This window comes from Vulpes vulpes, chromosome 7 (assembly GCF_048418805.1).
Source record: "Vulpes vulpes isolate BD-2025 chromosome 7, VulVul3, whole genome shotgun sequence".
NCBI classification, from domain to species: Eukaryota; Metazoa; Chordata; class Mammalia; order Carnivora; family Canidae; genus Vulpes; species Vulpes vulpes.
The window spans coordinates 124,444,931-124,457,939 of NC_132786.1; the positions used below are offsets into that span (position 1 = coordinate 124,444,931).

Here is a 13,009-nt window from a genome sequence, read left to right on the forward strand (position 1 = left end):
AATTCGCAGAGTAAGTGAAAGCATCTGATGGACGTGTGAGAATGGAAAAACAGGAGAAGTGGGGGGTGGAGGGCTTTGGGGCCCCCTCGGTCCCACTGCCGTTCAGCCTCCATAGGGGCCAAGGAGCCTCCCCTTCGCACGCTGGTAAATCAAACCGTCCTAAACATGCCCATAACCACTTGGTCCTGTTTAGCTAAGAAGAAGGGTGGCCTCTTGTCGCCCCTAATTTTCCTTTGATAAAAGAAGAATGTCACCAGACGTACCTGCCCACCTGCTTTGCCTGCTGACCTAAGCCCCCCTGGCTGTGGCCCCCCCTGCCTTCTGTCTTATTGGCTTCCGGCTGGCAGTGCTGCCCAGGTCCCCTGTCACCTCCTCCCAACTGTACCCACTCTGCCCCTGGTCCCTCTAATTCTGTCTATAGGACACTGACTGTGCTTAAAAAACAACAAAAAAAAAACACCTCCCACTCTTCACTAACTAAGGAAAGGTGTGAATGTACAAAGTGATGTCAGTAATTACCTATTTGTTTCCAGTACATAATCCATAGTTTTCTTTTTAAAAAAAGTTTATTTTTTGGTGAGTTGTATGGTTTCTATATCCCCCCAACTTTGAGGTATAACTGACATATAACCTCGTGTGCGTGTAAGCGTCTGTCCATTGAGGTTCATCTCAAGCTCCCGGAAGACACCGCCCGCACGCTCCTAGTGGGTTTGTACAAGGCAAGCCAGCAAAATGGAAGACCTGAAAAAGTGCATATGATGAGGCCTCTTCAGCGTGCCCCCTACTTACGGGTACGGGCTAAATACCTTTACAAGCCGGAAGATACGTCTCACTGGCTCAGAATGAGAAGTTCTCTGCTGTGGGCGTCAACCCTTTTCCCTTCCCCAGATGCCCACTTCATCATTTCTTGAGAAACCAAACTTTGTTGCTGGAGAACTGCAATGTCCGACGTTCAACTGTCACAACTGTAATTGTGTCCTTGCCTGACACACCGGATGCTCTAGAATTACAGGGAGCCTCCCCCACACAGACGATTTCCATGACCGAATGTGAACGTGCCCTTGTCAGGTGTTCACAGCTCCGCAAGAACTGGCTTCCAGCCTCACTCCTAGGTCACAAGTTTCCAATTTCTGTAGAAGTACGAGCTCCCTGACTGATGTGAAGCCTCCGGGCCTCTCCACACCCACTCCCGGGGGAAGGGGCCCAGTGCTGGCTCACCAGGCCTGAGGAAATTCTCGCCAGCTGACCCTCCCACGACTGCTACGCAGGCCCCACCGCCACCACCACCCCCACCGAGAACGCAGCTCTCGGGCACCACCGCCTCCTCCTCCGGACGCGCTTCTAACTCTGTCAGCACCATTTGCTTCTAAATCTCTCCTCTGCTCAGATCGTGGACTTACAAGACGTGTCCCTCACAGGCCCTCTCTGTTCTGGCCAAATAGAGCACAGGGCACTTCGCTAATCAGGCTCTCAGTACTCGTGGGTACGCAGGAGCTAAACGTTTTTGGAAGCTGGAACTTAAAACAATCGACAAGATTTCTTTTTTTTTTTTTAAGATTTTATTTATTTATTCATGATAGTCACTCAGAGAGAGAGAGAGGCAGAGACACAGGCAGAGGGAGAAGCAGGCTCCATGCACCGGGAGCCCGACGTGGGATTTGACCCCGGGTCTCCAGGATCGAGCCCTGGGCCAAAGGCAGGCACCAAACTGCTGTGCCACCCAGGGATCCCAATCGACAAGATTTCTATGTTAGGATGAGCATCTGCACGTGGTGGAATAAGCTGAGAACTTCACGTGGCGTTTTAGGACAGGAGAACGTCCCCGGCGCAGACTGGCTCCTGAGCACAGGCTGCTTTCCAGAGGTGGGCGCTTACGCTCCTCAGCTCTGAGGGGCGTCCCCACAGGAAACAGAGCAACCCCGCTCACATTCTGCTACGGACACGGAGCCAAAGACTTGGGGGAGTCACCGGCTCCGGTACTGAGCTCGTCCACCGGGCATGCCGGATCCGAGGGGCAGCGACGCAGTGCACAGGCAGGACAGCACACGGCGGCCCGAGGCGTTGCTGGAAACATGTTTGAAAGCCAAATGTACAAAGTTCAAATAGTGGATTTACTGTTAGAGGGAAAGTGTTGATCTCAGAAAGGCAAAAACGTTTCAAGACACTCGAGACATCCTTGTCTTCCCTGGCCACACTGCTGGTGGGTAAGAGCCTCCACGGCCCCTCCGTGCGGGAGGGCGCCTGCCGGGCCCCAGCCTCTCCTCCGACCCGAGGGCTGTCCCGCCTGGCCCTGCAGCAGGAGTGGGGTGGACGGGAGCAGCCGGTTAGGAGCAGGGTCCCAGGTCTTATGTTCCGTGCTCTCCCAGATAGGGGCTTCTCCCCTGTGTGCCCCTGTGTGCTCCCCCATGAGGCTCATCAACTAGCGGCCTCCGCGAGAGGGAATCGGAACACACTCCCGGCCGCTGGCCGAAGTCACACGCTTTTGCACACCTTCCCCTCCAGCTGGCACAGCAGGCGCAGCTCTTTCATGGGGTCGTTTGCATTGCCAGCTGCCTGGAGCCCACAGAAGCCCCGACCCTGCATGTGAGAAGTGGTCGGGTGTGGGTGCGGGTTCAATGAGCACAGGGGGGCAGGGTCAGAGGCTTAGGGCGGGGAGAAGCTCGGGTGAGGAGCCGCATCCTCGTCCTCGTCGTGGCCTTCCCGCCCCAGTCATCCCGTGGCTCCTTTTGGGTGGGCGACCCAGTCTGTTCAGGTTGCTAGAATAAGCAAGTCCCCATACTCGGGGGCTCATAAATAACAAGAAATTCAGTTCTCATGATCCTAGAGGTTGGAGTCCAAGATCAAGGTGGTTGCGGGTTGAGCGCCTGGCTTCTCGGTTCACGTGTTTTCCTGCTGTCGCCTCACATGGCACAAGGGGCAGGGAGCCTCTGGGGTGTCTCTGATGAAGGCTCTACCCTCCGCCCCCGATCACCTCCCAAGGGCCCCTCCACGCTGGGCGCTGGCAGGACACAAACATTCAGGCCGTAGCGTTTGGAAGATGGGATCGGGAAGCTTACGGAGGCTGCTTCGCTTTTTGGCTGCAACATCCCTAGCGTCCGAGAGGCGAGGGCAGCAGCAGTCCCAGCAGCGCACCGGGCGAGCGTGTGCCAGGCACCCGGCGGGGGGAGGACGCGCTTCCGCCAGTTCCTCGTGGACTCGACGGCCAGAGGGACACGCAGGCAGGCAGGTCTGTTCTCTCACCAACCCCGCCACCGTCTCCGCACACAACACACTCCTCTTCGTGCTTTGAGGCCTCTTTTCTCTGGCGATCGAGTAAAAGACGGGCTACCGACCCGGAGCGTCAGGAGCTTGCAGGTTCATCCGTTTCCCCAGCACAGGGCCACCTCTCCCCACGTGGTCTAGCTTCCCTCCATGCTCAGTGCGCCCCAGGGAGGAGTACTTCATGCAGAGCTCAAGCGAGCTGTTTTCTGCTTTTTGCAGTAATCCCTACGCCCAGTGTGGGGCTCGAGCTCACAACCCCAAGGTTACGAGCCACTTGCTCTACTGACTGGGCCAGTCAGGCGCCCTGAACAGCGGTGAGTGAGGGCAGCCAGTTGTACCTCGAGCCAGCTGCTGGGAGGGTGGCCTCCCCCGTGGGGAGTGTGTCTATAAAGTGCCCGGACACGAGGCAGGAGGAACCTGTCTTGCGTCTCTAACCGACGGCCAGCCAGTCGTTCTCCCTTCCCAGAGGAGACATCCTATGTTAAAAGCATTTCCTCCATGGAGGTGCCCTCCAGCCGTCGGCGCGCTCACTGGATTGCAGGAAGGCTCTGGCCGAAGAAGCCCCAGGTTGCTGGATGGGGCCTCCCCGGGCCGCAAGCCACCTAGCGCCGACTGCCACTCCGGGCCAGGCCTGCCGTTGGGGCTCTAGCTGGCTCCAACGGGACGGGAAGCCCAAGAAAGGGGGTGGGGGAGAGGGGACACAAGCCGCGGGGTGGGCCTAGGGACACCAGGCGGGGTGGCTTTGAGGGGGCTGGGGATTAGCTGTTGGCATGTGACGGTCAAAAACCAAGTGTGTGAGAGAAAAATCAGCCCGCGTGAGGCAGCCAAAGCATTCCGAGGGGCGCGTTAGGAAAGGTGAAAGTTGGCACCTTATTCCGCTACTGTTATCTACAGTACGACTGCGGCCCACGGCCTCACTCAAGAGGTTAGGGGCAAATCTTTTCCCTGAGCAACATGAGCATTTTTTTTCCTTTTTTAAATTTTTAGAATTTTTTTCCTTTTATACTCATTTTAAAAAGTATTCTAAATGCATTTCTACTCTTAGTTTTTTTTTTTTTTTAAAGATTTTATTTATATATTCATGAGAGACACAGAGCGAGGCAGAGACCCAGGCAGAGGGAGAAGCAGGCTCCATGCAGGGAGCCCGACGTGGGACTCGATCCCGGGTCTCCACGATCAGGCCCTGGGCCCAAGGTGCTCAACTGCTGAGCCACCCAGGGATCCCACTACTCTTAATTTTCTAACTGAACATACTTCTCATTCCTTCAATTAAAAATGGGGGCATGTCAACTGAATTGAAATTACCATATCTTGGGGGGTGGGGTTCAAATTATAAACAATAAATACTGTTAAAGTATCAAGGGCAATACAGGCTAAATGCTTTGAGCTTCACCTGGAATAAAATAGTAAAATATTAGCTGATCCACTTCAAGACAAATACAAAAGGTAGACAGAACAATGATAAATTTTACTTTAATCAAATTAAAGTCAGGAATATAAAGACTCTGGCTCAATTTTTCTTTAATTTCCCAAATATCACTTATTTTCCTACTGTCATAGCTTAATTGTAATAGGCATACTATAAGACATTTGTTCCAGAAAAAAAAATAGTGATTACAAATAAAAAAATGCATCCAAAAATCCTTATACACCATTTAATATACCAAAATGTCAATGCCAAATTTCTGATTTTAATGAGGAAAAGTCTTATCATTAAAGGAACATTGCTTCATTTATACTGTGGACTTTTAAAAGATATCTGAAAATGAAAAGTAGTATAATTATTGCTTCCAAAGTTGGCACAATCTATACAAGACAGAACTGAAACAAGAGCAAAGTGCACCGAAGCTGCCACGGGATCCGTCCTTATCCCTTCTGACATTTTGTACAGCTTCACAAAGCTGTCGTTTTGTAGTTTTTACCTTGAAAGGATGTCTTGCCATCTGGATACTTAAATTCTATACATGTTAAGATATATCCTGAGGATATTAGTGTGTTTAAACACAGGAATGTCTTAAATTTTCCATATTAACCAGTACAATAAATGCTTGACCGACGTTACTGTGAAGTTCCGTAGGTATATTACTTTGCCAGACAATACAAAACAATTCGCAATGCAAAACCGAGAGTACTTTAATCATTAAAAAAAAAAGATGCAAAAAAAGCAACATTTATTTCACCATCCCTGGAACTGGAAAATAGCTATTAATTTACAGAATCTAGGGAAGTATTTTAAATGTCAAAATACACGCGCGGAATGTGGGTTAGCATATAAGCACCAGGAGTCTGAAAAGTTCACAAAAATTCTTTTGAATGTGTAAGGTGCATTTATCCTTGAATTACATTCAGTTTGAGAGAAGAACCAGTACCCCAAAGTTCATTGATATTTAAGAAATAGCTGAACAGCTTCCAAGTTGGTTTACAGCAAAATAAAAATACTGCCTTTAGGTTTTTTTATACAAGTTTTCCAAAATTTAGATTCAAAATTTAAGTGCTGCCTTTTATGGTGAGTAGTTTGATCATTAATTTATGTTCCAGTTTAAGATACTTCATACACCGTAGGTATTTAATGCCCCAACAATAAAACAAAACAAAAACAAAATAAACTAGAGTCATTTAGTGAACATCTCAAATGAACAAAATTTTATGCAGAACTGGGTATGAAGTCATCCGGAGTCAAACAAAATCACTTTTTTAAATGTTATCAGTCCACTCAGTAATGAAGACTTTCCTACATACGTCGTCGTATCTTCAGGCAAAAACTGTTACGAAATTAGATGAAGTAACTACAGAATTGTGTTTCTTGGTTTACCATCAAAATGATGGTGATATTAAAGCATGGCTCTTTCCAAACCGCTTGGCCAATGCTGATAACAGGCAGGCAAGGAGACATCTGCCAGGGTTGCCCCACGGCCCCCGCCGCGACTGTCCCCCAGCAGCCGGTCCGGGCGGGGAAGCCAGGCGGCCGCTTCCCGGGGGGGCCTGGGGGCCGCGCGCTACGCAGGTCTGTAAAATCCAGTTACTCGCGCTGCCCACTCAAGACCCGGACCGCGCCAGCCCTGAACACCAGCTACCTCTACAGAGTTCCTTTTTTACTGGGTACGTTAAAAAAACAAAAAACAAAAACAAAGAACATGTTGTGCTTTTCACACATCTGATACAGGTTTTCATATCATTTACTCTTAGGTTTTTGGGAAGAGAAGAGAAACACTAAGAAAATAGGTATGCCAGAGAGTCAGACTGCAAAATAACGCCGCACACACGCAACTAGCCAAGCATCTTTTTAATTTAAAAGATACTATCATTAAAAGGCAACATATATATATATATATACATGTCTATACACGAACGTATATATATATATACATATAGAAAAGAAAGTCTCCTCCTCAAAATCCTTATTACTCGACGATAGGTTTTCACAGCAACCAGTCTATGTATCAGTATGTTTTTCACCCTCTGTTCAGGGGCCACCGGGAACGCCTCCAGAATAAAGGCCGTCGTTCCTGCAGGCGTCTAACACTCTACTATTATTAGGGAAATGTGCTTAGAAATGGTTCAGTGATTTGCTCATTACGATGACTATTTACAAAGGCATCTATTTACGTCAGCAATAAATAATCCTGATATCAAAAGGGATAATGCTCATGCACACATCGAGATGGCTGCATGCTCCGGGAGTATTTACACGTGGCTTCTCCGTCTCAGCTCTGCCAGGAATAGTGAAAGTGCGTTTCCCTCAGCGTCCCCGGCGTTAGTCTTGCTTCTGGGGGATGCATCCTTCCATTTCGACCACCTCGGGCCATCCTTCGTATTTGTTTGTGTCCTTGTTGTTCTTTATGTGCTGTTGGAATACAGTAATACACACGGTTTAAAATTTTTTTTTGATTTTTATTTATTTATGATAGTCACACAGAGAGAGAGAGAGAGAGAGGCAGAGACACAGGCAGAGGGAGAAGCAGGCTCCATGCACCGGGAGCCCGACATGGGTTTCGATCCCGGGTCTCCAGGATCGCACCCTGGGCCAAAGGCAGGCGCTAAACCGCTGCGCCACCCAGGGTTCCCAATACACACGGTTTAAAGGAAGAAAACGCTTTATGAACAGTTTGCCTCCCGTCACCGGCTTTGGCGAACTCGCTTCTGCGACACCCGTGGCCGCAAGGAGGCCACACACGTCACGGTGCCAGACAGGCAACGAGAACCCTCGGACCGGGCAGGCCTCCGAGGAACAGCCCAAAGAACAACACAGCGGTCAGGCCTACATTCGACCGCATTCTGGAATATTTCTAAACTTAGCAGATTATAGAGTCGAAAGCTTGATTGGACTCGTTAGTGACGAACGCTTCCTAAATGGCCCACGACAGCAGCAATCATATGCCAGGAACTGTGTCACAGAAGGGTAAAATTTCCCATGCAGAACAGAATCAGACTATTTTTCAGTTTTGATTTTAAAACAGGGCTGTGGGCATTTCAAATACCTGATTACCAGGAGCTTCCGAAAAATACGTGAACACACTTAATGGCTGCTTTGTCAAAGGGCCAAATAACCAGGAGAGGATATTCCTGGTTATTATATACACGCCACACGGTTTCACGCAATTTCCTTTTGTCCGTTAATTCTGAAAGTCTAAGAGAAGACACTAACCTGTTCAAAGGGGCTCTTTGTCTTGATGCCTTTCCCACCACAGAAGACCCAGTTGTCTCTAAAACCAAGGTTAGTAATAGACGTACTCCCCAACTCAGCAATGAGCCGTCGTGCCTCATCGTTGAGTCTTGAAGAGGAAGAAAAAAAAATCATCAATACAGAGCACTGTATATTATCTAAGTAATACTGACGCACCAGTATGTTAACATGCACCATGAGATAAAATGAGAAAATACCAGCTTAAGTAAGTAAGAGAACATTAAAAAATACGGAATTTCTTTTCAGAGCACCATTCCTATTTGAGTTCTCTACTGACAAAAGACGTGAAATCGAGCGATTCCTTTTACGTTTATTCTATCAGGAAACACCTTTTGGATGTCTTTGCCTTACAATGATTCACTTTCATCTACATCCACCAAAGGATAAGGGATGCCGCAGCTAGTAGGTGCCTACCTCGGCGAATACAAGGTCTTAAAGCCACCACTGTCTTCATGACATTAAAAATCACTTTGAATTTCCACTAATCCCTTGGTAAGTTACATTTGAATAAAGGTAGACGCTGGCAGAAATACAGGTGTTTCTAATACTATGTTTTATTTACATGAGCCTTGAGAATAGGTATATAAATTATACTTCAGTAATAACTGTCGAGTGGTTACTTAATAAAAATGAACCGTAACCAGACAGCGGCGAGGTACCTGCCAACGAGGAAGGGCAGTGGCTAAAGTCATGTGGTGAGGAAAGAGCTAAAATGGCATGAAGACATTTTGTGGGGACGCCTGGGGGGCTCGGCGGTTAAGCACCTGCTGTTGGCTCAGGTCATGACCCCGGGGTCCTGGGATCGAGTCCTGCATCAGGCTCCCTGCATGGAGCCTGCTTCTCCCTCTGCCTGTGTCTCTGCCTCTCTCTGTGTCTCTCATGAATCAATCAATAAAATTAAAAAAAAAAAAAAGAAATCTGCGTCGGTTATTATCCTAATGCAAGTATTCTCAATCTCCCCTCTGTCACTCACAAAAGAGAAGTTCAGCAGATACATGCTAGATGTAGAGGGGGGAAAAAAAGGCAGTAAATCCTGTGTATCTCCCAAAAGATGGCAGTTACAGGTCACTTAGGTTTATTCTGCTAAAATCTGAGGCAAGGTAAGTTTTATATTTGCAAACAGCTGGGGGACCGTTAAATGCAAACAGCACGAGGGTCGGCGAGGCAGGCGCTCCTTATCTGGCGGCCTCCTCTGAGACAGCTCACGCTAACGTCAGTCTGCTCCCTTCCTGGTGAATGAAAGAAATGCTACACATAAGAGTTCTCATTTAAGCAACTTAAAGATGAACAAAATAATTTATATTTTTTAAAAAAAACCTACTTCATAAAGCAAGAAAGAACAGCCTACGTGGTAGACTTCCACAATTCATGCGAATCACATCCACAGGCAGTGGAGCTGCTTTTGAAAAATCTTTTAATTTTAATTCCAGTACAGATACCATACAGTGTTCTAGTAGTTTCGGGTGTAGATATGGTGATTAACACTCTCTACGCTCCCCCCGCGCCTCCTCCATCCTCATCGTCCAGCTCCCCATGGAGCTGCCCCTCTGGTGACCAGGGGTTTGTTCTCTATAGTGAAGACTCTGTTTCTTGGGGTCTCTGTCTCTCCCCTTCCTGCGTGTTTCTTAAATTCCACCTGAGTGAGATCATACAGCGTTTGTCGCCTCGACGGACTTAGCACTGTACTCTAGCTCCACCGACGTCGTTGCAAATGGCAAGACTTCATTCTTTTTCCTGGCTGAGCACTATTGCAGCGCGTGCGTGTGCACACACAGATACACCACCTCTTCTTTATCCGTCCATCGCCGGATGGACACGTGGGCGGCCTCCGTAGCTTGGCTCCTGCAAACAGTGCCGCAGTTATAACCACCGGGGTGCGCGTGCCCCTTTGAATTAGCGTTTCTGTCTTTTTGAGGGTAAGCACCCGGTCGCGGAGCTGCTGTAACCCCAGCCGGGCGCTGCTGTCCTCCTGGACCAAACTCCCTAGGATCGCTGAGAAAACCAGCTCCAACCCTAGAACACTTAGCCCTGACTCAGACTCAAGTCCATATAAAGTGATGCACTTATGACCTGGTGAAATAAAAAGAGACGAAATGGTTGTGCAAAAGGACCCCTGAAGTCCTGGCCTCTGAAGATTTTGAGACCCCCGAGAGTCCCGTGTACCCGCTTCCCGCGCTCTCCCCGCAGTCGGGGGCAGGGTTTCCCCGCGCCGTGCTCACACGCAGTAGCCGCCGCTCTTCACCTGTCGGCTCACTCAGTAAGCAACCTGGGGGTGAGAGGGACACCCCCTGAACGCGCTGCCGGACCCGACTTCTTGTTTCCAAATGGTGTTTGCATGTCGAGGATCTGGAAGGTGGTCAAATCCCACTCTTCAGTTGATCCAAATGTTCTGTTTCCTGGCTACGTTCTTACAATATTTCATTTGCATAATCAACACTACCAGGTGAGTCATGCTGCTATCAGGGGAGTAAAGCCAAAGCGCCATCCAGGTGGGCGGCAGGGTCACCGGGCAGCCGGCCGAGGCTCTGGGGCTCCGAGGGGAGGGGAGCAGGGCTGCAGGCTGCGAGCGTCCCGGAAATCCTAGCGAACCGTCAGACCTGGGGTGGTCTGGGGCACCCCGCCACCTGGCCCTCGGTGCATCTCACTACAGTTTTATAACAAGTTTCTCAAAACTTTCTACAGTTGTCGGCTCCGCTTATGTAGAATTTGGAGGATTTCATTATTCCTTTTCGACATCGTTAAGTAAAAAACGATTTGCTTCAAAAAGAGGTTTAAAATCATGCAACGCGGCCAGTACTTTCAATATTTTCATCATTCGATACACATTCGATATCAAAATATCCTCTTTTCTTTAAAAGCCAGTGTAACTAATGTATAAATTCTAAAGACACGAGCTTTTATTCTACATAGAGCACGTTAAGTCTGTTACATATACTTTAATCTCTATTAATGGTCTTAACTAGCGGAGATGCTGGGGCGCCTGGGTGGCTTAGTTAGTTAAATGTCCGACTCTTGATTTCAGCTCAGGTCGGCCCTCGGGCTCCACACTGGGCCGTGCAGCCTGCTTAAGACTCTCTCACTCCCTCTGCCCATCACCCCCGCCTTGTGTGCACTCGCTCACTCTCAAATAAATAAATAAATAAATAAATAAATAAATGAAAATGCTATTTACAAACTAGCTGAGATGATACAAATTTCTATGGAATAAATTCTTTTAGTTAAGAATTTTCTTTAAAACGAATCAAAAATTATCCGGGGACAAACAAGAGAGCAGACAGGGACCAAGTCTTCCTAGAAGAGATTCTACAACTGCACGGAGGCCATCTGCAGCAGCGATGGGGGACGTGGAGCGGGAGAGGGGGTGGGGGGCGAGTCAGAGATCTGCCTCCACCTTTGCGGCGGAAGGTGCAGCACCTGAGAGCCCCACCGCCACGCCACCGCGCCGGGCCGATGCTCCCTTTCTTGAAAGCCAACATGGAGAATTAATAGTCTGATTAACAGGGGAGGACCGCTGGGGAGTAGAAGCAGAGGTGTCGACAGCTTTGGAAGAGAACTGCCTTATTAATTACTCCGGGACACTGAAGAATAAGCAACGCGAGGCACATTGACCATGTAGCCTAGACCTTAACGAGAGCACATCACAGAAAGTTCAGGTTAGAAACTGAGAATAGGACTCTTAAAAAAACAAACCAAAAACCCTAATAAGTCTCACTATACAACTGCTAACGACCCCAGGAAAGAGGAGGATAGGTTCTGACCCGGGGCTGCTGGAGGAGTGCTGTGTCGGGCTCCAGCTGAGAAAAGTGTCCAAAGATCTACAGCAAATCAGACTACTCACGAGGAAACTCTGACTACTACTACCGGCGGGGCTCAGGATAACACGAGACTCCCTAAAACTAGCACAGGCCACACAGGGAACTTCCGCTGCGAAGCGGAAACGGCGAGGGGACCCGCTGTTTCACAGGGACGGTCTGAGGTCAAAGCTCGCCTGCCTTTTCCAGGGAGGCAAACACTCTGACGGACATACAGAGGGAGGAGTAGTTCAGGGACGTCCACACAACAGCTTGCAAGTAAACCGAAGCCTCCGGGCCACACCTCACACAGTGAAATTCTAAGGACCTCTCGTAAAATCTTCAAGGTGGCGTCTGCTGCTTAGAAACACGGAAAATGAAGAAGATGCTCAGTCATTAAACGGAACAGTCCACGCTCCAAAAACGGCAAGGAAATTTTCAGAAACGTTGGGTCGATAAAGCTACTACCCCCAGTTCTCAGCGAGTTCTAGAACGGATTACACCACGGAGATCCTGTGAACTACAAGAGCAACAAAGGGTGGGAGGAGGAAGAGAGGAGGAGAGGGAGGGAGTAGTGAGAAGGAGGGAGGAATGAATCACGCCACGTTACGGTCGTGTCAGCTACTTCAGCATCTGAAGAGGTCTGCGGGCAGGACATCGGGGCACTGCAATTAGCAGAGCCCATGGATTTCTTTTTCTTTTTTTTTTCAATAAATTAATTTTTTATTCGTGTTCAATTTACCAACATACAGAATAACACCCAGGAGAGCCCACGGATTTCAAGTGAGCATCTGAGAGTCTCAGAAAACAGCCTCCACGAGTAAAATAGTGCCACCGCAGCTGGACGGCACTGCCTAGCAGGGAACGTTGGCAGCTGTTTAAAAAGCAGTTTCCGTAGTTGATTCACAGAGGACTCCCTTGGAAGAGGCTCCTGGTGAGGGTGGCACGCTGCCCCGGGGGAACATTTTTATCAATGACTTCGATTTGGACACAAGAGAGACTTTGGAGAGACTACAAAGCCTGGATCACGGAAATCTTGTAGGACGAATGTCAGAATCATGACCTAATGGGCCCAAATCAGCAAAATTAAATTTAACGAGGATAACAAGGATAAATGACTATAAAGTCCTTCATTTAGATTAGACAAAATCAAGTCCTGAAAGAGGAGGAAGACCTGACTTGGCAGTGGTTAAAAACAAAAGGGAGGGGGGGAAGAGAAAAAAAAAAAAGAAGTCTGAGATCAAACGCAACGATCTGAGTATCTAACTCAACC

General features: G+C 48.6%; 1 protein-coding gene across 4 annotated transcripts in view; it reads right to left on the bottom strand.

The window, feature by feature from the left end:
• Window positions 1–4,718: 4,718 nt before the first annotated feature.
• Window positions 4,719–13,009, bottom strand: part of FAM3C (FAM3 metabolism regulating signaling molecule C) — a 50,939-nt gene continuing 42,648 nt past the window's right edge. For all 4 annotated transcript variants that reach the window (XM_072764907.1, XM_072764906.1, XM_072764908.1 and 1 more), the window contains 2 exons: window positions 7,907–8,033; window positions 4,719–7,105 (listed from right to left, as the gene is read on the bottom strand). In XM_072764907.1, the coding sequence (XP_072621008.1) occupies window positions 7,016–7,105; window positions 7,907–8,033 (217 nt within the window). In that variant the 3' untranslated portion in view covers window positions 4,719–7,015. The remainder of the gene's footprint in view (window positions 7,106–7,906; window positions 8,034–13,009) is intronic.